Genomic DNA, 24,121 nt, shown 5'->3' with positions numbered 1-24,121 from the left:
TAAAAGGCAAACGTGATGAGGACGGTGCGCTGCTGTGGATGCCATTAAAATGCTGTGAGTGGACGAGCCCTCTTCGCAGGGAGCCGCTCTCTGCTGTGTGTCCGTTAGAGGGAGCGCTTTCGGGTTTCAGACCGGGGCTGCAACTTCGATCACATGTATGGCGACTTCACGTCAACTTGAACCGGCTTTTTGTTTGTTGCTAGTTGTGTCTGAATGTGCTTTAATGTGGTGTAGAGCACATGTTTTTGTTTGACAAGATGGCACAAAGGGGCTGGAAGCTGACCTCTGACCTCCATGTAGAGGGCTAGAAGAGAAGGGCGTTGTTTCACATCATTGTCATCGGTTAATCTGGGGATTATTTTCTGTTGTTTGGACTATCAAAAGACAAAAAATAAAGAAAGCTGCCAATCATAATTTCCCAAATAGAAATATATTCATATTAACAGTATGAAACTCAAAGGTTGAGATGACTAGCATTTGAATGGTAACCCCCCCCCTCCCCCGAAAAATAATTTAATAAATCTTAAAAAAAAAGAATTCTTACAATAGATAATCTATTAATGAACTGACAAAAGGAATACACACAATACAGCTCTAATAAAAAATGACATCATCCTCTCGCTGGACTCAACATGCAGTTGAGTGGTGAGTAATTAAAGCTGCAGCAGCACCTCACCCTTATAAAAAAGGAATCCCTGCTACTTTTACACCCCTTAAACTCCCCTTCCGCTCATCTTCAAGAGCGAGGGGAGATGGAGGAAAGCGGAACAGCATCTGTGCTTCAGCATCCCTGATTAGATGATGAGCAGAGGAGAAGCTTGATGACATGAAACAAGCTTTACGTCGCCGCGCTTTGCAAACTTTTTATTCCGCACCAACAATCTTGCAGGTTTTAATGCGTGCTCACTCCGCCCGGCTACACGTTATGTGCAATTATGTAACGTCCTGCCTAAACAGGATACACTTAAAGCGGAGTCTGCAAAACGAGGGGGGAGGGACTTAGGGAGATGTTTTTAAGCGGCTTCCCTCGTCTCTTCTACGGTCGAGACTTGGCAGAAAACGAGCACCGACTTCTGGGGAGGAGCATCCCTACAGTCAGCGGGAACGGCTCTGAGCGTGTAGTCCCGAGGCGTTAAACATGTCGGTGCCTTGCACACACAGGCAGAAGCAGGGGCGTCCTTCTGGCCGTCTCCAGCTTGGCAGCAAGCAAAGCGAGAACCCCGGACCTGAGCCAGACTGTTCTCCTCTACTCCTCTCTGGTTTCCTCTCCTTCTCACCTTGTTTCATCCCTTCCCTCCCTCCTCTCCCTACATCTGACTCAGGTCCTCGCCGTCCTCCACCCGTCTCACCTATCTCCTGCTCCTTCCGGTCGCCTTCCTCTTCTGTACGCTCGGGTGAACTTGTATCCCTCCGGCCTCTCTCTCTCTCTCTCTCTCTCTCTCTCTCTCTCTCTCTCTCTCTCTCTCTCTCTCTCTCAGCAATGGGCCGGGTAGCCGAGGAGAAGGGAACATGGTGGGCTGTGTTAATGGATGCTCGTGGGGCTCGCTCCACAGCAACCAGCAACCGTCTGCTGCCATACTTGTTACTCCTACACACACACACACACACACACACACACACACACACTATCCCCTGGGGTGAGCCGTGTGTCTTTAACCAGGATCTGAACATATGCCCGCTAACAGGCTCTGCCCCGGACTAAGTTGGACTAATTATGACGAAGCTGCGAGATAAATGCCACTCGGTCGCTCAGTAAATACATATGCCAACAACTTGCCAAGAGGGCTGGGCGCTGATCGGAGGAGGAAGAGGAGGAGGAGGGCGATGTGGACGAAAACAATGGGAAAAACAATGAGGAGCAATTTCCTTTTTTTGTTTTACTATTGAAAGCTCTTCCGAGTGCTTTCACTTCCCGACCTGTTTGGTTTTGGTTATTTTTCTTCATGTAAGCTGGTATGAAAGCTGTAACAGACGATGTGTGATCATAAATCCTTGAAAGAGTCTTTGGTGTTTAGACTCCACTGGGAGATGTGTAATGGAGGTCTGTCAGCAGTAAGAGCAGGAGAGAGGGGAGAGGGGAGAGGGCTGATGAGTTGACGTGGACCGGCAGCAAGGAGGCAGAGGGGCGGTGGCATCAACGTACTGAAGGCATAGACACAATCGTTTTTTGAAAATAGACAGCTGCGAGACGATTTGCTTACAATGTAGGCGTGTCACCGTGCCATTGGATGGATGTGAGCAGCCGATGTGAACAGCTGATATCACCATTGATTTCCTCTTTCCCCAGCATTATAGACGAGATATCAGAGAGGGAATTCAGAGCTCTAGCTACAAGCAGCTTAGGATATGTAACTAGAGGTACTAATATCAAGATTTGTTTGTAGTTCTGAGAAAGGAAATCAGAATCAGCACATATCAGACTTCTAAAAAAATCCGAATAGGCCAAGAACATTGCAATCGGTGCATCTCTGTTAGTCTGTATGAAAAACACGACCGTAGGAGGTTGTCCTGTGGGAGGAGTTGTAGAAAGTCTTCTATGGCTCTGGAGGCGCTTTGTCAAGTCTGGTAGGACTGCACTCACCCCAGTGATTCCTCTTACTTACCTACAAGCCCCCCCTTCTAATCTCAGCATCAACAGTAAAACACGTTGAGCTAATTCGTATCATAAACACCGCCGTCCCAGAGAAGAGAATCAAGGCGGTGAAATGACGAAGAGGGGAATTACTCTAAGTGAGGAGCCAATAAGATTTCCTTTGGCGTGGTTGCCGCGGTCACATGGCCATTCGTTCGGCAGCGGCAGTAGAAGAAGTTCAACCGCCGCTTAGCCGCCCTCTTTATCGGGAACAATAGTGTTGTCTGTTTTCTGCTTCGAGGCTATGAGCATCAATTAAACAACACTGGCTCTCTTCTAGGACAGTGAACTGAAGACAGCCCCTTGGCCTTTGGGGAAATGAACTGGCTTTTTATAGACCAAGCGGTAATTGAGATAAATAATCGACTGATTAATTAGTTAATTGTTGTTAGCTGCAGCCCCACAATGTTTTCTGGTCATTCCTCTTCTAACAATTGCATCCTTTTCTATGACCACGAGAATCCACAACTTTCTATATTTTACAGGAATGTTTTTGTCTTTCACATCTGACCACCTCTGCAGCTGGATCAGTTTTTTGCTCTGACGGCCCGTGTGGTCCTTCTCGCTGCACGTCGCTGAGGCTCTGCTCTGTGTTTGCGTGAGGGAAACGAGATCATCCTGCAGTCTTTTGGACTTGCGTTTGTGTTTTTGGCGTCTCTTTGATGGAGGTGTGGGTGTGTGTGAATGGAGCTGGCAAAGAGTGTTTTTTTTGCCTAATTAAGTCTTCCTCCCAGAAACTTCCCCCGGTATCCCTGTTGTTTTTTTCACCAACACTCCAGTCTGATCACTTAATGAGTGTTCTCGCAGTAAGTGGGTGGCTACTTGGCAAAAAAACTAAAGCTGCTGACCAAGAAAAGAAGAGATTTGTGTCTCGTTCACAGCATGGATTGAAATCTTGTGGCGGTTCAGCATTTTCTCGCTGAAGGACTTGTGTGTTGAGCTTGAAACACATTTAGTTTTGTAAACTATGACTGCTCCAATCTGGCATTTTAATGATCTGATGCCGATCTCTGCTGTCAACGGCCGAGGCCATGGTTACACTTGTCTTTTCAGTGCCTCTTTTATGCTTCATGGTCAAAGGAGCGGCTGTAGAAAGGAAGATAAACGCATTTCATTTCTTTTAAATACTTCACAATAAAAGTCCGCCTTCTCTTGCTGTGTATTGGTTCTCCGTGCAGTATCAGTAGAGTTGTTGTATTGAAGGATAGCCGCCAACAAAGCGCCTCTAATTCTGTGAGGATCACATTTTCCTAAACCACCTCGTCATGGGGATCTCAATGCGAGTAAGATCCGATCTCGTAGCGTGCAGACTTGACAGTTAACGCGTCCCGGTGTGATCGGATGACAAAAGTGTAACCACGGGCAGAAGGACTCAACATACTTCAGCATAACTAGACGGCATCTCACCGGTTCACTCACATCTTTGCCAACTTCCCCCTGGACTCTGCCAGTGGACTCGAGGCCCAGATGAGTGAGCAACTCAACTCCCATCAATCTACAGTATTTCTATGCTTTTATGACTTCAAACAACTAATTTCCTCTCTGGTGCATACATGTTCTTTTAAAGTTCAGTGTGTGTGTGTGTGTGTGTGTGTGTGTGTAGGTGTGCATTGCTTCTCATTGCAGACCAGAGTTAAAACTTGAACCAGAGGGAGGCGGCCTGCACTGGTCCCCTGTGGCTTCAGATAAAGGGTTTCTCTAATTCCAACACTCCACTTCCTGTATTGAGGTCACACATCCTGTTAAAATCTGAGGATGCATCACAGCTCAGCATCATTAGTGAGGAAAAACAACTCACTGGGCGATTGTGGATGAAAAAGTTATCACCCAAACTTTTTCTGTCAATATTGATATATATTATATATTATGTTAGGTTTTTTTTAGGCGTTTTCAGCTTTTCAGCCTCGCGTACACACCTCGGTCTTTAAGTTGCAGAGTCTCATCCACTTTGTGGCCAAATGGGGCCTTAAGTAGCCAAAGTATCGCCACACCACCAACATCTTATTGCTTCGTTACAACTGCCCTAAAAGGAGAGGAAGCACTTTTCACTTCCCTCTATTTATTTGACTTTTGACACCAAATGGCATCATAAAAGTCACCGACCTTTAGATGGCAATCAACCTGGTATTTGGGCCATGCGGTGGTGGCTGCCATCTGCTGTCAGGGCCCCTTTCATTCGGCCGACTTGTCTGCTGTGGTCGCTCGGCCAGATGAAGCGATGGAAAAGATTTGGATGCTCCACGTGTGGTTTTAGACCGTCGCCAGATCCCAGTCAAATATGTGAGCAGTCCACAGAGTGTTGGCGTGTTTCTAGTTCAGTCCAGTTAACCCAGAAACACACCTGATTCATGTTTACAACGTGAGCACTACTGCTGTCACTGCTGTCTCCCACGACTCCACGAGGGATGTTTCCATTTGTGTTTCGGTCATAGATACGATTTAGATTCTATGATGAATTCACACCTGAAGTCGCTTTAATAAACATGGAATCTTTCTTTTTTAATGTAGTAGTTGCACGCGTTGTGCATCACTCAGTGTCCTAAAGTCGTCACTTAATTAATTGCTGGAAAGACGGCGTTGCTTATCTAGTATTGCTTTTCTGTGCAACTTCAATTATTTATCTCTCCCGAAAGGAGCAGGGAGCCAGCAGAGAGGAAGGGTGTAGTTCAATAGGGATAAAGACTCCATATCTCCTGAGTTGTCTCTCAACTCACGGGAAACCAAAGCTCACTCCCTCGTAGCTCCCTCACGGCGCCTCCTCACATCTGTGGAGGGGCTGAAATAGCCCGTGGTAGTTCGCTGCACCGCTCTTGATGAAGGGTTTGACTTGGAGCCGCCCTTGCAGTGCAGCACCTTAGGAGGGCATTGCTCTCTGGCATTTGTTCTGAATATACTGTACCAGTGTCCTATCGCTGACTCATCTTAAAGCTGGCCAGCTCGCAATTGCTGGAGCCCTTCTGCTGCAGTCAGGATGCACAGAATGGACTGGACATCACAACGTTGTCTTGTTGCATCAGCGACTTGTTTCCACCGAGCTGTGTTCACTGAATGTAGCAATCACCAAAGTCAGTAAGATTCATCCCTGTGGGTCTCTGTACCAAATATCAGAGCCCACCCCCAGATGCCATCCAACACACTTATCATACTGTTATTCCCCCTTGTGTGTAGACACTGATACATAGAAGCTCCTGAAGATGATATCTATACCTGTGATTCCCATAGATAGGACTGCCCCTGGCCTGGTGGCAAAGCTCGGTAAAGCCAATGCTAGCTTCTGTGCTCCATATAATGGACAGGCTGGGAACACTTCAATTAGAGATGCTGTGCTGAGTTGTATTCCTGTTGGCATGCGATGGTAAAGTCAAGGCTGGTCTGATTAGCCTAACGGTTAAAATAATAAAACCATGTAAGCACTTAATAACAGCTCGCACGCTGAAGTTGTGTTCCTCAATGATAAAACACAACGCCAGCATAATGAGCACAAATATACCTGAAGGAAATAGATTTCAGGCCTCTGTTGAAGTCCTTTTCCATGTTCAGCTGGTGTCATATTGCAATGTACACAGCCTCATCTTAATTTCAGAGGGTGGGTGACTCAGGTGATTGTCACTAAATGATCCACCCTCCAATATATGAAGGGTCTTTTGTGGATTTTTCAACAGCCAGTGCAAGATACTGTAAAACCCAATTCTCAACGTTGCTCTATGCAGAAATACTGGTGTCTTCCTTGAAGTTGTGAGAGAAAGATATAAATATGTTTTTTTTTGTAAGGTGAAACCCTTTTCTTCCTCGCCGGTATGTGCTATAGTTCATACGCTGCATTAGCACGTCATTCACAACTGCCTTGGGGGTTTGCGGTTGGGCATATGGACTGACAGACCTACACAGCAGCACGGCCCCTGATGGGCAGAGGCAGCTTTATTCCAATCAGGGAGCAGGGAGGAACCACGCAGGACGCACTTCAGGTGCATCAGGGATTTAGGGTGGCACTTCTTTGCTGGTCTTACGGCCCAGCTGTCGTTGTATTTAGGGGTCTGGATAAGGCCCGACGAAGCGGAGACACACCTATTCTGAGGATCTTGCAGATCCGTGGCGTTGCAACCTCTCTATTATAACATTCACCTTGAACCTTTGAAGTATCTGGCATTGTTTGCAGACAACAACAATGCACCCTGCCTCCTGTTCGTGCCTGCAGTCAAATCCGACCAGAGTGTTCAAAGCGATGCCTTCCCTTGAGTTGACAGTGTGATCCGGATCTGCTTAGAGATCCCAGTCTCCACAGCACAGTGGCTCTTGACTGCACACCCACTACTGGTTTTACACAACAGACTGCGACCATTTAGTCCCATTTTGGTCCCAAACATGATGCATTATTTAATAGTTACAACTAAGGTTGAGCGATATGACAATATATATATATATATCGTCATATATAAAAAAATGTTTTTAGTTTCCTGCTAACATGGATATTGGTTACTGTCCTGATCTGTATACTTTCTCTCAACACTTCCCTCCTCTCCACACCCTCCCTCCGTCCTGAGCCGCCTGGCTTCCTGCCCTGTCTCATTTTACAGCCTAGCCCACTGATGCAGCACAGTCAGCTTCCTCCACGCCGACTTCTCAAGACCCATTAAACATTCATTGGGTAGGGCCATAAGATACCTCAGCGTAACCCTCAGCTCTGTTGCTCTAAATTCACCCCGAGATCTGAGCTTTTCACTCTTCACCATGATACCGAAAGGCAAAATTCTGTCGGCACGCTCTACTATGAGAGGAGCAGTCGAAAATGCATGCAACAGACAAACAGATTGATCATGTGGGCGTGGCACACTATATGACACATGATCCTCTTTTGTGGCAGCAGTGTTGTACATGGATGGATACAACTTACAGCGGCGGGTACCACAGACAGATGATGACCGTAATAAGGCCCAAAATATTAAGAGCAGCTAACGATTACCGGGATGTTCCTCCTTCATTTATCTGTTGCATCAGAGAAGCTCTGAGAGAACATGGAAGAACATATTTAATTCAATTCAGTTTATTTTGTATAGCCCAGAATCACAAACAAGTCAACATCTAATGTGCAAGAAACTAAACTTTTTCAATAAAAACTATTTAAATTTGGAACCCGTCACCTATGGGTCTGCCAATTTAGCCTTTGTGGGCAACGGTTAATATTTATGTGGTTCTAGTGTGGACATTAGATAACCGGATATCTGGGCCAAGATTTCCTCTTCTGTGCGCCGCTCATTGTTTATGGTCTAATAAGCAACTTGAGACACCGCAATAGATTTGAGACATCTACGACCAGTTGAACAAGAAGCCAGCAAATTTTTTTTAAAGACGATTATAGGCCAATGCGTTCCACCTCGTTAGTTCTTAACACACACTGTTTACCTGCATTCAATCCAAACTGCTGCTCCTCCTGCTCGAACATGATTGGTCAGTTCTACTCGGACTACAAACGGAAACCAGAACCAAAATCTTGTCCCGTCGCCAACAGATTCTCTTCATAATGCAGATATCGGTTTGTAGGGCATTCAAACTATTGCGCTGATTTATGAAATACACTTTCAAGGCCTTTAAAGTATCTGTATTCTTTCATGCAAACCATATACAGTACATGTGCATTACTTTCAGCCCTCGGCCCACGGCAGTATCCATGGCGGCTGCCTCCGAGGTGTCGAGTAACAACTTACTTAGCATTCCGCTGACATGAACTGTTTGTAATCTTTCCATCATAAGGTCAGAGCACTTTAGCCCAACCATAAGGAACAATGCAGACACGCAAAGGCACCGACGAAGAGCTCTGGTAATACACTGCAACGTAGAACCGAGCAGCTTGCAGATAATGTTTATGTAGAGGAACAGTGTGTGTTGTGCATGTAGAGGATACAGGATGCTCGTGGAGAGGAATGGGAAATGGTAGGAGGAAATAGTCGGGGCACTGTGGACACGGGGAGAGCAGGGAATAGCTGTCATGTCTAAATAGAGACATATTGGGGGAGCTGGCATCGTCTCTCCTCTACCGCCAGGTAAAATGTGCTTACTCTGAAGATCGGACAGCAGCGTTTTGCCAACAATACAGGATATGGGTCCTACACATCTGCCAACAATCCTATTTTAAGCCCTCTTCAGTGTCTGCTACAGTTGTAATGTCTGCACTTCCTGCCTTCCGCCTCATGCCTATTTCCGTCTGTAGCATTCATATATTTAAGTAAAACAGCAGGACTTAATAGAAGTCAGTTTGTACCAATAGAATAGAGAAGATTAGATGGCATTGGTAATTAATACAATAGGTGCGTTCCTGTGCTGTGTGTTCCCTTATCTAGCGGGACCTGATGCCATGACCTTGTCTGAGCAATGACAGCTGCATTACTTCTTAACACGCAGCCGCACGAGGAGCTTTCCCTTTCGGAACAGCCCCGAGGCCCGAAGACGGCGGGTGGCTCCCGAGCCCCTTTCCCTTTGTCAAATCTGTTTGTTTATCGATTGTGGTTGGCAAACACGGGTCCGCGGGGACAGTCGGTGACTAATCGGAGCGATAGCTCGTATAACTAGAGAGATTTATTTCAGAGCGAGCGTTCCCCTTCTGGTGTCTGTCAACTCGTCCTGGATTGTTTCGACGTGCCCGTTGAAGGTGGCCGTTGCTAAATTGCACGTTCAAGGGCAGAAGTGTTGGCATGTTTAGCGGCTGTACGCGAGCCACGCCTGTTGAGATGGCTTTTTAAAACGAAATAATGAGGACTGCTGTCATTTAATGCTGCATATACAGCTACATTTATTCTGCAAGTAAGAACCTGCTGATACTGAAGTTGTCGCAGCTTTTATGCAATGTATCAATATATATTACATCGATATCAATATAATAATATTATATAATATCAATATTAATATTGTGTTATGATACTAGATATTGTCTCCGATTGTGGATATGGTGACGTGGCATAAGAGATGTTTTTTCTTGCTATTAAGGGCTGTATCACAGTAAAGTGATGTCATTTTCTGAGTGTTCTAGCTCCGCCCCTTTGTCATTATATCCACATTTCCGAGGATTATTTATAAAAAGATCTCAATCTTTGTTAATATTTTGTAAAACCACCAATTGTCAGACAACCCTATAATATGGTTGGAATGTTTATATTGATAAAAAATATCATGATATTTGATTTTTCTATATCTGGCAGCCCTGTGGGTCATTATGACGATACTATTGAATAATAGGGAGTCACCTGGTCATTTGACTAGCATTATATATACACATATATATGGATGTGTGTTTATCCTATAATTGTACAAGTCTGCTAAAACCCCTGCCAGGTCCAAACAAATATTTTTTTAATGCAAAACAATAACTTCGATACAGCATGATGTTCATTTAGTAATTAAAAGTGTTCACCTCATTGAAATCAAACTTCACCGAGCAACACTGCGGTGATATTTATACTTACTGGACTAACTGGTCGATTTTCGCAAACGTATGTCTGGTTGAAATGGTGGCCTCCGTTACAGTGCAGCACACAGCTGCGTCCCTGAATACTTCTGTGGAGCGGGGCTACAGAAGTCCCTGTTCTGAGAGAAATGGGAGAAAAACTACCAATGGGAGTAGAGTTGAGTGTCCACAGTAGATACAGCTTAATTGTGTGTATGGCGCATGTCCCCGCTGGTGCAGCAGAAAACACACACTGATGATCTCTCCCAGAACGAGGCTGGGGATCAGCAAAGGCTGCAGCTACGGCGAGGTCCGCTTCAGGTCTGACCTGGAACGCCAACTTCAGTGGTTGGCGTTCGTTAAATAACTCGGCAGACTAATTGAAGAAGAAGTAAAATGAGATGCGCACCGCTATCACTGTAGTAATGTGGGAGGAAACGTTGTTGACTTGCATGCACGTCTACAACCAGTTCACTGAAGGATCTTTTGTCAAAGCTTACATCAGACCTTAAAGTAATCTTTAGAAGCAGCCAAAAAGAGCAGCCAGTGGTTTAGCTGAAAAGTAGAGGATACCAGTTGGGCCTTGAGTTAACTCCATCATAGCTGAGTTATGTAACGGCACAAAGCATGGAGGCATGCACAACAGCTACAATAGTTATTCTCAGTCTACAGTGGGGTTTTCCCAAATTAGGGATTTGTCTGTCAATTATCAAACTGTCATCTGTTTTTTTCTAAGCCTGTTGCTGCTCACATGCTGTGAGATTAGAAAACACACAGTAGTGAACAGCACCACGGAGAGTCCCTGAACATCATTTGATCTTCAGCAAGCTCTCGCTGCATCAGGTCTCTGCATTTTTTTGGATCGTACTTGTCAATAAAAAAAGCTTGAGGATATACAATATAAGGCTATACAAATGTAAGGATTATTACATCAACCTTTATGGTTGGCATTTGCAACACAAATGACATTTTGTCACTCGGTTGATGCTGCAAAAGCAAAGAGGAAAACTTAGGAATAGTCTGGATCATTTGTTTCCATACATCTACACAAGAAAAACCGTACTGCATTCCCGTGGTGCAGATTTTATAACTTACATCAGGAGGAAGCTACCGGCTGCAGCCTAGACAGGTAATCAAATGTGGATTTTAATAAGAAAGGTCACAGTGGTTATACCTTTTTATTTACAAAATCATATCTTATTGAATCTTAAAAGATTGAATACTTCCAAAGCCTCATGTTATGCTAAGGTGCAGTTATGCAGTAATACAACACAAGGAAACAGAACATTCACAGTTGAAATGATCTATTTTGGTAAAAGTCTGTCACAAAACCATGAATAGAAAAAAACCCCACTTAATTATCTGACATGATCCACATTACAAACAAAGTAGTTCTACTAATCTTAAAAATCTCTTTTTCTTTACTGGAAGTATTATCAGTTTAAAAGGCAACCCATTCGGCGAAGCAAAGGTCAGCCGAGAGATTAGCCTGTAATTTTCAAGGAGAACAAGTTTGGGAGACCTTTTCATAATAGAAAAACGCTGGCAGGATCGGTCCATAAAGGTACAACAATATATTATTTAGAGTAATCAGGATGAAGTGTGGCATTCAGTATGAACACGTAATTGATGAGGCGACACAGACCATTTGGAAGGTAATACCCTTTCTTTTACTCATAAAGGAGAAAAGTCAGAAATGTATTAAAAACTGCACACAAGGAGCCAAGGACACAGAAAAAACAGGATTTCATAGTTTTAGTAACCCTTTTGTAAAAAAACTATTTTGTGAAAATGTACCGACCTATATAAAGCATTAAAAGCCATTTTCTGAGGTATTACATTTAGCAATATTCAATATTTATATATTATATATTACAAGTTTTTGCTATCATTTTTGGGTTGATACCATTTGTAACACAGATTTGGTGATACATTTAAAGTGTTTTACCACTCCACCATGGAAAGATCTATACTGTGATTTGGTATCAAGAACCTTTGACATTCCGGGGTTTTCATCAAAAAAAGATTTCGGCAATTGGATGGCATTATAAAGGACAGCATGGCTTTCATTAGCGGAGGAGTTTTGCACGTCTAAATTGCATCAACACTCCAACCAAATGTGAAGTAGATCAGATGAACGGTTTTAGAGATGTGAGAAGGTCAGACAGACAGACAGACAGACAGACAGACAGACCAAGACAGCCAGTCAGACAGACAGTCAGACAGACCAAGACAGCACCAGTTACTTCACTCGGAGGCACTCCAAACACCAGCTCTCTCACCTTCCCAGACGAATTGTAGCCAGGATGTGGATGCGCTGGAGTTTGATTCAATTGCAGCTCGGCAGGCGCTTCCACAACTGCCAAGCCGCACGAGGAGAACACCGAACCTTCATCCAAACAGAAGCGAGAAAGTCAGCTACTGTAATTTTAGATTTTTTATTTTTTACTATCTCACAGTTTCGAAATACTCACACAATGCAACACATGGGAGAACACCCTTGAAAATGCAGCTGCAATACTAAATGAAATAATTTCTTGTTTTAGAAGTCACATAGACGCAGTATGCATGGCTAATTGATTTCTCGTTCCTGACAATATATCCCTAAATTCCAGTCACTGAGGCCGTTGTCTTTTCGAAGCGACCTTTGTCGTCGCATCATGCCAAGACCCTTTAACTGTCAAGTCCGTACGCTCCGAGATCAGATTGCTCTTATTCTGGTCTGATCAGCCGGTCCACGTGCAGAGTTTCGATCTCAGGGAGGTGTGCACAGCATGTGGACGCAGTCCGGACAAACAGGTCTTCATCATCTTCACCACCCCTCACACACACACACACACACACACACACACACACACACACACACACACACACACACACACACACACACACACACACACACACACACACACACACACACACACACACACACACACACACACACACACACACACACACACACACACACACACACACACACACACACACACACACACACACACACACACACACACACACACAGAGGAGTTCTACCAAACTCAAGCTCAACCAAGCTCTACCAAAGAGAGAAGGGAAAACCAGTAACTGTGAATGAAAACGCAACACCATCCGATTTCGCTGCTTCAAAATAAAAGCTGGATTAACAAAATAATGGGTGTGTTATGTTGTGAAGAATTTATAGAACAATACTTTTATCAGCGAGCTTTGTTAGCGGCTTTTTAGAGAGGAAAAGCAATCAGCAAAAAATAATGAGCCACTATATGTGAAGACTATATGAAGACTATATGAAATTAAATATGTTTAGCATTGATTTAGCAGAGCTTTGTTGGCGGGCATCTTTCAATAAAACAAGCATATTAATGCGGCAGGGAGGAGGAGTAATCAGGCAAAAATAACGGGACTTTTATTGTGAAGAATTTAAAGGAAAGGAAATGCGGTTCCGGCTGCACGGTGGTGTAGTGGCTAGCACTGTCGCCTCACAGCAAGAGGGCCGCGGGTTCAATTCCCGGTCGGAGCGGTCCTTCTGTGTGGAGTTTGCATGTTCTCCCCGTGGCAGCGTGGGTTCTCTCCGGCTTCCTCCCACAGTCCAAAGACATGCTGCAGGTTAATTGATCTCTAAATTGCCCATAGGTGTGAATGTGAGAGTGAATGGTTGTATGTCCCTACATGTGCCCTCGATGGACTGGCGGCCTGTCCAGGGTGTCCCCTGCCTTCGCCCTATGTCAGCTGGGATAGGCTCCAGCGCCCCCGCGACCTTAATGAGGATAAGCGGTATTGAAAATGGATGGATGGATGGAAATGCGGTTCCCCGTCGTTCTACAGCCGCTTCCATTTCTAAAGAATATATCAGGACACGATCCGATCAGGCGGATGTGGACACACGCATGCGGATGCGGCTGAGTTCCGATCTGGGGCATCCGATCCAGACAGTGGCACTGCAGAGACATGTGTGACCACGGCCTCCGTTGCCCTCGCTTATTGGTGAGCATTCCTCCACTTGATTGTCCGCTGATCCTCGCTCCACCATCTGCCCCTAATGCCAGCCGGTCAACAGGAGGTAAGAGGCTCAAAAACACTTCTCCTCCCTCCTGACCACACGTGGCCAATTCTAAGACACTTCGGGTTTTAGGGTACATATTCAAATGTTGAAGCACCACTTTTCCAAACGAGTTTAAACACATCTTTCTGAAATAGAGATTCATACAAGCCTTTTACGTTCTTCTAATTACTGCTGGCCGAATGATGAGCTCATCATATGCTTGCAACATGAAACCGGTGTGGCGATTCTTAAACTCACCAAATAGAAGCCCAGACTGAATATTGGTGTCAGACAAATAGTGAAATCTCAATAATATGTTTCGTATGTAAACGCTGCATATATGGAGCAATAGGTTTAATGAGACACCTCTTTAAATGTGTTTGCTATTGTTTTATGTTTGTTATGTCTGTCAAGGGACTACATATGCAAATTAGCTGTAGCCACAATCTGGTACAGTGCATCAAATGGTGACATTTATGTTTTAACTGTAGATGGTCCTTTTTAAATAAAGATATAATAAAAATAATTTTATATATATATATATATATATATATATATATATATATATATATATATATATATATATATATATATATAGAAATTTGCCTTCCTTGTTTTCCCAAAAGCAATAATTGGGGATAGCATACCTGGTACTTTTTCTGGTACCACTAATTCAAAGAGAATCATCGTTAGTGTTTTTTTAAATAGCCAAGCTAGACTGCAGTTGTATTTTATTTCACTCAAGTCAGATTCTAGTCAATTTGTCATCTACGGTGTACCCTGAAGTTGATCTCATGGCTGTATCACGCAGTGTCGCTATGGCGACCATCTGAGAATCAGTGAGACGGCACTACCCGCAGTGGGAAACAAATTAGTGAAAGGGGACCTGGCACCAGAAGTGAGTAGGGCCGTGTCTCGCAGTGTTTACCTGCTAACAGTCTTTTTCTTACGTACAGTATCTCTGTTGGCGCGCTGCCTCCACTGTACTTGTATCTCTCTTTTCTAGTCTTCCGACCACTCGATGCGCTTTAACACTGCTTGTCATCATTCGCTCTGAAACACTGCTGCATAATGCTCATCAAGGTCTCCACAAACTAAGAAATTATACATCCAAATAAATAATTTTCCCTTTTGAAATGGTTCCAGGAAGTTCTTTCACCATGAGTCTGAGTAGGCTCTCTAAGATGGATTTTACCCAATTAGATCAAATCATGAGGAAGAACTAAAGTCCACATGCAGATGGAAACTTTGCTGCTTGGCTCGAGATACGTCCCTTTTAAGTTCCTCTCAGAACCATCTGCTCTGTCTGAATTTCATGCCGCCAAAAGGCTTTCAATTGTAGGACGTGTCTGTTGGGGGGTAAAAGACCCGAGACAGAGGGGACTGCTGGGTAAATCAAGGGGGCCAAGGGCCATTTAGACGCCACTAAAACACTTGCCTGCACCAATACTTGTGACAAAGAACATGTCTATTTTGGTGTAATTGCTGACATTGATGCGTCAGGATGAGTATTTCTTACTCCCTGGATCTGTGGAAGGAGAACAACAGAAATTTGTCGGGACACAGATGATCAGCACCAGGAAAAGTGGGTCACGGGGAAGGACAGGATTAACGGACAAAATACTAAGTGGACATTCTGTCGACACCACGATAGAAGCGGCTGACCTTGACCGGTAGCTTCGGCTGCTGCCTTTTGAAAGTCAACCCCGTTGTCTCGATGTGCTGACTATTCACAAATGTTTGCCGTGTTACTATATCAAGGCTACCGCCAACACAACATTCAAGCACGTTTGCTTTACTCCCTGTGTGATGCAGGAGGGATCAGATGCTTCTGCTCCCCGGAAAAATCTCCTGTGAATTCCAAATGATGAAAGCTTGAAAGTAGGAGGCCAGAATTGAGGTCAAGTCTCCCCCCTTTGATGTAGCATTAGCGTTTTAAGCCACCTTGATATATCTAAGGGATGTAGCACAGCTGACAAACAAAACAAATGAGCAATGCAATTTTCCTAAGCTTATAGGCTGAATGGTTTGACTTTCTGGGTGCTGATTTCTGGATTTCTTTCTATTTAAACAAAGCCAAACTTCATTCTCACTCACTGCTCTTCCCAGTAGGATTATCTGTCAAGAAGTATTTGTACCACAAATACACCGTAGTTCACACATTTTGTTTTATTTATCTAGAACTGTACTTATTTTTGATCTATGATCCATTTAGAATCAAATATACCATAAAGCAGGTATGCTTTAGGGCGGGGCTATTGTGATTGACATGTTGCTGCACAGCATTGTGCCGTCCGGGAATTGTCTGTTTTCAACTTTTCACTTTTAACACTTTCACAGTGTGTTTTCTCTTCATGAAAGTTAATTGTAACATTTTCACACAAAACAAAACTTTAAACGTTGCAACTTCAAAACATCAGTCCACAAACCAATGGGTGACGTCATAGCGACTACGTCCCGCCCCTTAACAACAGTATATGTGCATTAACCCAAAAGGATCCCAGATCGCCCCCACGAAATACTGAATAATAATCTCCCAGTATTCATTATGCATCAATATGAGTTACTCTGCGTTATTCTCCTCCTACTGACACGAGCCACTGCATAACTTTGAGCGGTTTAATCCTCCAGACTCTGGGAGCAGATGGTGATGGAGTTTAAAGGCCAAGTGGCAGAAAGAAAGAGAACATGTTCTCCTGCAGTACACATTCTCTGTGAACTACTCTGCTTTTTAAACACAAACTTGTCCTAGTGTTTGAAAACTGATCATAATAAACCTCCAGTTCGTTGTACATCCCCTTTGGCTTAGCGGGCGGGTCGGTAACATCATTAATGCCTCCATTAATTTCACGGAGCTGGCGTTTTATTTCCAAAAACCTCAATTTTAGATTAAGATACAGTAGGACTAACTAAGTGCAGGTGCAAGAATAATAGGCGGCGTGACAATACACTGACCTTCCTATGGTCATCAATAATTCATGTTGTATTGTGTAAAAATCTCCTTTATCTTTCATTTTTGTTGGCACTTGAGTTGGTCCAGTTGTCACTGCCAGACGGAGCCAGGGGACCAGCTGAGACAGGGGGGGGGGCTCCTGTCTATTTGGTGTTTTAAGTGCTATCATACAGTCTCAGCTGAAATATTATGCCAGTGTGTTGTGTGTGGTAACTTTGCATACTTACATTGTTTAGTTGCATCTCACAGAATGTTCACACGCGGTCTCGTTTGTCACCTTGAATAAATATAGAATTGCAGTTTTCTCCGAGGCTTCGGTGTGAATATAATAATGATTATGGATTTGACCCTATAAATCGATTTCAACACCACAGATCAAACATCTGCATATTTCTCTCTCGTGGCGCCTCTTCAGACTGAACCATTACTGCGACACAATATATTTATAATCTGACGCTGGCTTCAAAGTAGCATGACTACACAAGTGTTACAGTACTCCTGGTAACAATAACACATACCCAGCAAACATCGCCTCCCCTCACACTCTCAGTGTGTGCGTATGTGTGTGTGTGTGTGTGTGTGTGCAACTCAGCGGTTATACCTAGCGATGGTGCCCTCCCCCGTGTCTTTGATTGTAGATGTGCTGAACCCTTCGGGGTGGGGATGGGCACACGGGCTGTGCCTCTCCGCTCTCCCTTGCTCCCTCACGTCTCATCAGTTACAAACAGTGAAGTCATACCTTCCAAGGGGCCTGCGTTTTTTTTCTTTTTTTTGCTATCTGCCATGATGTCACCAGCAGCCAATCAACACATAGCGCCGCTTGAGGTAGCATGTGTGTGTGAGGGGGGAGGGGGTAGTGGGGGGTTCACCACTGGGAAAAGCACAGTTATTATCTGGTTCTGCTCGGGGAGCTCGAGAGCACACATGCACATTAAAATCACCAAATCCACGGGCTCCTTCTGATCCACGCTGCCTCTCAGTGATGTAATGCACTGCGCGTTACATAAGAGTGCTGTGTGCTGCGCGGTGTTGATGGGCCTGTGATGGTAAGGATGGATTCAGATGCGTTCCGCACGGCGCATCGCGTTTCACGAGCTGATTAGCAGCACTGCATTTTGGGGAAACAGCTCCGCGGCTGTTAGAATCCCACTTTGAATCGGTGCCTTTTTATTCCATAGGTCAGACAATTAGGCCTAACCATCCCCAGTTTAGTGTGAAACCCAGACAGTTAGCTGGATTTCGTATTGACCTCTCTTCAAGGTGACTGTGGAGGCCTTCCATGCTTCCCCGCTGCAGCCTTAATACACCCCATATTTTTTTATTCTTATAAACAACCGACAGAAGACATGGAGTACATTTTTGATTGTTAAATCTGAAACTTAAACCGCTCCAACACTTAAAATAAGGAAATCTAAACTGTCCCTTTTAAATATAGGCGCAGCTTTAAATCCATCATTTCCAGAGCACAGTTCTCTCCGTCATCTGCACTGGAGTCTCGGAAGAATCTTAGCTGATCCTTTTAGCTCACATCACCCTGTGCTCCGCTACAGAATCTAACACCAATACTAGTGATCGCCCTTGCTTTAGTCACTTGCAGACATAAAAGATAAAGCCCTGTCGCACACGGCGCCCACTGTTTGCCCTCGCTGACCACGACGTCCGTGCGCAGGAGGAGCCGCAGAGGGCCGAGCAGCGAGTCCATCCGATTAGCCGACTGGTGAAATGCTACCCGCGCTCATAAAGACAGGCCACAAAGTAATTAGCCTGGGATCGATGTGTGACACGCAGTTGCACCGGGGCGACTCCGATCGCTGAGCTAACGGAGGGAAATCTTTTCTGCGAAAGGTCAAAGTGTTATTGAACATCAGGTCCATTACTGTCACATTACCTCCTGCATGTTTTCATCATGTCAGTCGGAATTAGATGGAGAAAAGACTCTGTCGAGATGAATCACATTCACGTGTCTGCGGGTGCCGTTAATCTTCCTCTGTTCCCGGCCCGCTGGCCTCGGCTCTGTATTGGATTTGTCGCCGGCGGTCCTCGCTGCCCTGAGTGATGCAACGTATTGCTCAGCACATGTTTGTGTTATCACACACACACACACACACACACACACACACACACACACACTTTCACTTCTCCGCGGTGGAACCCTCTTACTACATTTCCCTCTAATCTGAACCATCTCTAATGTGCACAGCGGCGTTTCTGTGAAACCAGGGGAATCGGCTTACCACCCCTGCCTTGTTTACTTCACGTTGTCTGATACCGCGATAGCCTCAAGATCAGACGAGCGTGGTCGTCACTGAAAGGTGATAAAAGGAGTGTGAACGCTATTTGGCAACACTAGCTCGCTGTCAAGTACCCCTCAAGGATTAGATTGCCATTTTTCGGAAACGTGCTTATTGATGAGAAGATGGATTCCACTCTCTAACGTGAAGCCACTCGTCAGTTTGCTTAGCTTAGCATAAGGGTTGATTACATCGTCCCTTTTTGCAGAAGCCATTTTAACTCGTCGTAGCAGGGTAAACACAGACGTACTGGATCCAGTGAATTATTTATTATTTGGTGTGTGACAGTCATTACAGTGAGCCAATAACTGGCTCACTCCATAATTCATGTCATTAATTATCCCTTTGTTTACCCTCATTTTAAAATGGCCGCTGTGAAAAGGGCCTATTGACAAGCAGTTGTCAATCCACGATACAATATTATTGCGATACTGAAGTCACAACGCGATCTTATGACATCATTTTGCGATAATCTGAGTATTGCGATAACTATTCCTTCGAACAAAGCTTGTATATGCTGACTGTTGCTGTTGTCATTGTGTCAAAGTGGGTTGATTTTAATTTAAATGTCATGTTGTAAAATGCAGAAAACAAAAGAAGGGCTGACCTGTGAATTGCCTTTAACCCCCAGGTGCCCACGGAGTGCGAGAGGAGCCCCAGTTTGTGACGGCCCGCGCGGGAGAGAACGTCATCCTGGGATGCGACGTGTCCCACCCCCTGAACGGCCAGCCCTATGTGGTGGAGTGGTTCAAGTATGGAATGCCCATCCCCTTCTTCATCAACTTTCGCTTCTACCCTCCTCACGTGGACCCGGAGTACGCCGGTAAGATGGTGAACGCAATCACATTCACATTACAACCGACCTCTGACCACAGACAGCATCACTCAGAAGTGCGCTCTGTTGCCCTGGAACGAATGGTGCTACGGATCTTAAAACTCTCGGTTCGGATCGGATCAAAGATCGGATCACAAATCGGATCAGCACAAAAGGAAAAAGAGGGAGCAAATTTAACTCTTCAGGATCCCTGATCACGTTTTCTAATCACCGACACTAATTGCTCATTTTTCGCACGAATAGATCCCATGCAAAGTTAATGCACGGACACGAATGGTTGCGAATTACTCAATTTTTCGGCGGGCGGCGCAAATGATGCGAATGTCGCAGTGCAAATCATTTTAATGTTTCAACTTTGGCGAAAAATTCGCCCGACACTCCGCCCACCTGGCTGATGCTACTCTACTAGTGCTTATTATCGAGACGTAGTCGGTGAAATTCACCGAGCTGTGTGAGCCTACGGATGATGTTATGAACCCAGACACGAGGGCGTTAGATGTTCCGACGTTTGTGGGATGTCCACAAGAAGTTTAAAGCAGAACTTGGATGGCGGAAATGATAACGGTCAAAGCCACGGAGATAAGCCACGCCCTCTCTAAGGCGTGAATGAAGCGAATGATGCGAACTTGTCGGGTGAGTAAACTCCCGTGAGTAAAGCGTTGCGAGCATTTGCAACGCTTTTGGTGCATTAGAGCTGATAACGGGTCATAATTCATCTCTAATATCTATTTATGTTGTGAAAACATCTCCTTAAAACAACTGTATTTATTAAGTTTCTCATCAACGAGATTGCATGTGAACACATCATTATAACTTTAATTTAGAAATAAAAATGTTCACTGAACAGAGCCTGAACGCATCATAATGTGTAAGTGTTTGTCAGCTGTTAGCTGTACTGTTAACATTACATGCTCTCAATTTAAACACAGATTAGTTGTTTACAAGGTAACATTATCAGAGATTGGCGACTAGAAAAGTTGAAATGATATCCTGATCACATATTTGACTGATTATTGACAGACAACGATTACACTGTGGTGGTGAATGTTAAACTGTAATTAATCCACAGTTCACATGTGGGCCGTGAGGGGGATCCGTTTGGATCACGGATCGACAGTGGTCCATTTACCTTTAAGCTCAACAGTGATGTCACAGTGTACGTACACGCCCTTGTGTACGTGTCAACATCACACCAGCGAGGTGAGAGATTAAACCTGAGATGTGAAGCAGGAGTCGCTCAGGGGGGCGTTCGCGTTCTATTTTTAGATGCGATTCATGATAGGTCCCGACCTGCACGGTTCCGGGCTGATTTAATAGCAGTGTGTAACAATATTTGATATTTGTAGATTATTTGATATTTGTCGATTTTTTTTTTCTGTTATATTTCCTTTTCAATTAAAGAAAACAGAATAAATAATTAATTATTATTTATTGATATAAACCAAAAGACAAACAAAAAAGGAACAGAAATCCAATCAAAGTTTATGATCAAAATCAAAACAATATTTCATGATAGAAAACTATTTATAAAAACGTTATTGTTCTCTGGGGAAAGTTATGCTGGAGTTGTCTCTTCCGTCCACCTCTAATGAGATAATTCACAAGAAAATATTTGGATGGGAACATGGTGTTATAGGAGCAGTGTGGGATCGTCAGGGAATAGCTCGGTGAGAAGTACGACTGTAGAGAGTGTGTGGTAGAGAGAGAGAGAGAGAGAGAGTGGTAGAGCGGCAGAGAGAGAGATGGTGCAAAGGGGTCAGTAGGAGGTATATACAGGGCAAGGTTCGGTTTGTCTCTGAATAAACGTTACAACTCCTCAAGACCAAAGAAAAGCTACGCAAGTTAACATCCTTGAACCCTTTTTTTGTTACAGGTCGGCATACATAGACGTTCAAAATAAATCCGTGCAGCAGAACCAGAGACGGATCATTATTTCAGCGTTTCATTTGAAGATTTACGTTTTGCCAACAATTGCATTATTTTGGCAAGTCAGGGCCACAACCGCACCTCTTTGTGGCAAAAAATATACAGAAACATCGCAATTATTTGTACGACAATTAATCGGCAACGAAAATGTCCAGGCTGGGAGATATGGAGAAAATCTAATATATCACAATACTCTTTCAACAAATACCTAAATATCGATACTGTGACGGTAGCTATAGGTTGGCCATTGGTGCTTTTACAACATATTTACACAATGAGATTGTTGATAAAAGGAAATAAATGTGGAGAAAATGACGATGTGGGTAAAGACAAATAATAGAAATGCTAGAGTATCATAACTTGATATTGATATCATATTGACATATTGCTCAGCCCTAGTGCCCGCCCAAGGTGTGTGTGTGTTTGTTACACTAATAATTATTAGTTTTCAGCTCGCTGAGTTGTGTTTCATTCATGATTATTGTCTTAGTAGAAATATGCTTAGGATGTTTATAAATCTGGAATCATAGGGTGACATTTTTGATCCGGTAAAAGGGTTCAAATAAAGACATGAAACCATCACCTTCTTGACAGTAGCGCTGTCTTTGATCACCGGTGTTGGCTATATTAAACCTGTTTATTACTAACTAACAGAAAGATGTCCTTTAGAGCAGCCGCAGATTATTCATGTGTTCAAGGTGAAGTTTGGTGAGAGGGATTTCCTCCTTCGCCTGCTTTTGATATCCTCCACTCTGATGATTATAGTTCAGAAATAATCCCCCCCCCCCCTTCAAAGAGCTTTTATCATGTATTTATTCATGACATAAAATATTAAACGTGATTTTTTCTGCTTGTGAAGAGGAGTCAGCGCAAGTAGCATCCACACACATGTTGGATCATCCAACGAGTTCAACAGCATTTCCCTTCTGAGTGTTATACCGTAATAACAATTTCATAATCACGACAGTTGATACTATTTTATTTTGACCCTCAGTGAGACACCACACAAATACTTACATTCACTTCAAATTTCAATGGCCAATGAAAAACAAAGCTCCACACAAATAATGACATTTGATGATTAGCTACTACCAATAAAACGTGATAATAGTAAAACACATTTTCAAAATACATTTTAGGACTAGGATGTATCCTAAAATCAGATTGGAAACAAATCAATTGTACTGTTTTCTCAAATATTATAGTATTATTTTATTTCATAATGTCCCTAATCATCATTAAAAAACCTCTAAGGTTAAATTTAAGAATATTTTCTGGCTGAACCATATAATTATTTCTGAATCTGCTTGAATTTGCCAGATATTCTTGAGATTTGGGAAACTTTAATGTCTGTGATATTATGTTAAGATTGATATCACAAAAAGCCCTTCATAATACAAGATCATTTCTTTATTTTGAAATCTACATTTTGTTAGCAAGGTTTTTGCTCTCCCAGTTTAAGTTCAATTGCCTGAAATATAGTATAATATCCACTAGTCTCTCGTGATCAGTTTTAAGAAAGTGCACAACAGATAGATTACATCGTGTAAATGATATAGTTGTCAATATATCTGCCGAGTTTACTCTGATTAGCAACACCCGGTCATTGGCATGGCGGAGACTGATTGAAAGCAGCCAATTGATCTGCCGCTGTCTGCATCAGATACAGTAAAAGGTTTAAAGAGTCCTTTACATCCCGCAGCAGGGAGGAACATGGCGTGTCTGGGAGACCGTGGCAAGAATACTCAAGGTTTCATGCATCCTCACACACTTTGTCCTGATTCATTAGATCACCGAGTTTCAGAAGCTTTCGGTTAGAGTTACAGAATCCTGACCGCAGCAAGAAGAGCAGCGGGATGTGAATGCAACCCCAAGTCCCCGAGGACGGCAACAAGCGCACCATTAAGCGTGACAGCATTGTGTCTTCAACCAAACCAAATCGTAGACCTGGAAACCAGTTCATTTATAGGTTAGGCTCATGGTAGGTTGGGCTTCAATAGCATTTTATTC

General features: G+C 43.8%; 1 protein-coding gene across 4 annotated transcripts in view; it reads left to right on the top strand.

Annotated features, from left to right (window-relative positions):
* LOC117742325 (protein turtle homolog B-like) overlaps nt 1-24,121 on the top strand; it is a 105,390-nt gene that overhangs the window by 941 nt on the left and 80,328 nt on the right. For all 4 annotated transcript variants that reach the window (XM_034549509.1, XM_034549508.1, XM_034549512.1 and 1 more), the window contains exon 2: nt 19,982-20,173. In XM_034549509.1, coding sequence (XP_034405400.1) covers nt 19,982-20,173 — 192 coding nt within the window. The remainder of the gene's footprint in view (nt 1-19,981; nt 20,174-24,121) is intronic.

This window comes from Cyclopterus lumpus, chromosome 14 (genome assembly GCF_009769545.1).
Source record: "Cyclopterus lumpus isolate fCycLum1 chromosome 14, fCycLum1.pri, whole genome shotgun sequence".
Lineage (NCBI taxonomy): Eukaryota > Metazoa > Chordata > Actinopteri > Perciformes > Cyclopteridae > Cyclopterus > Cyclopterus lumpus.
Note: the sequence above shows the minus strand (reverse complement) of the source record. Positions and strands in the feature narration are given on the sequence as shown.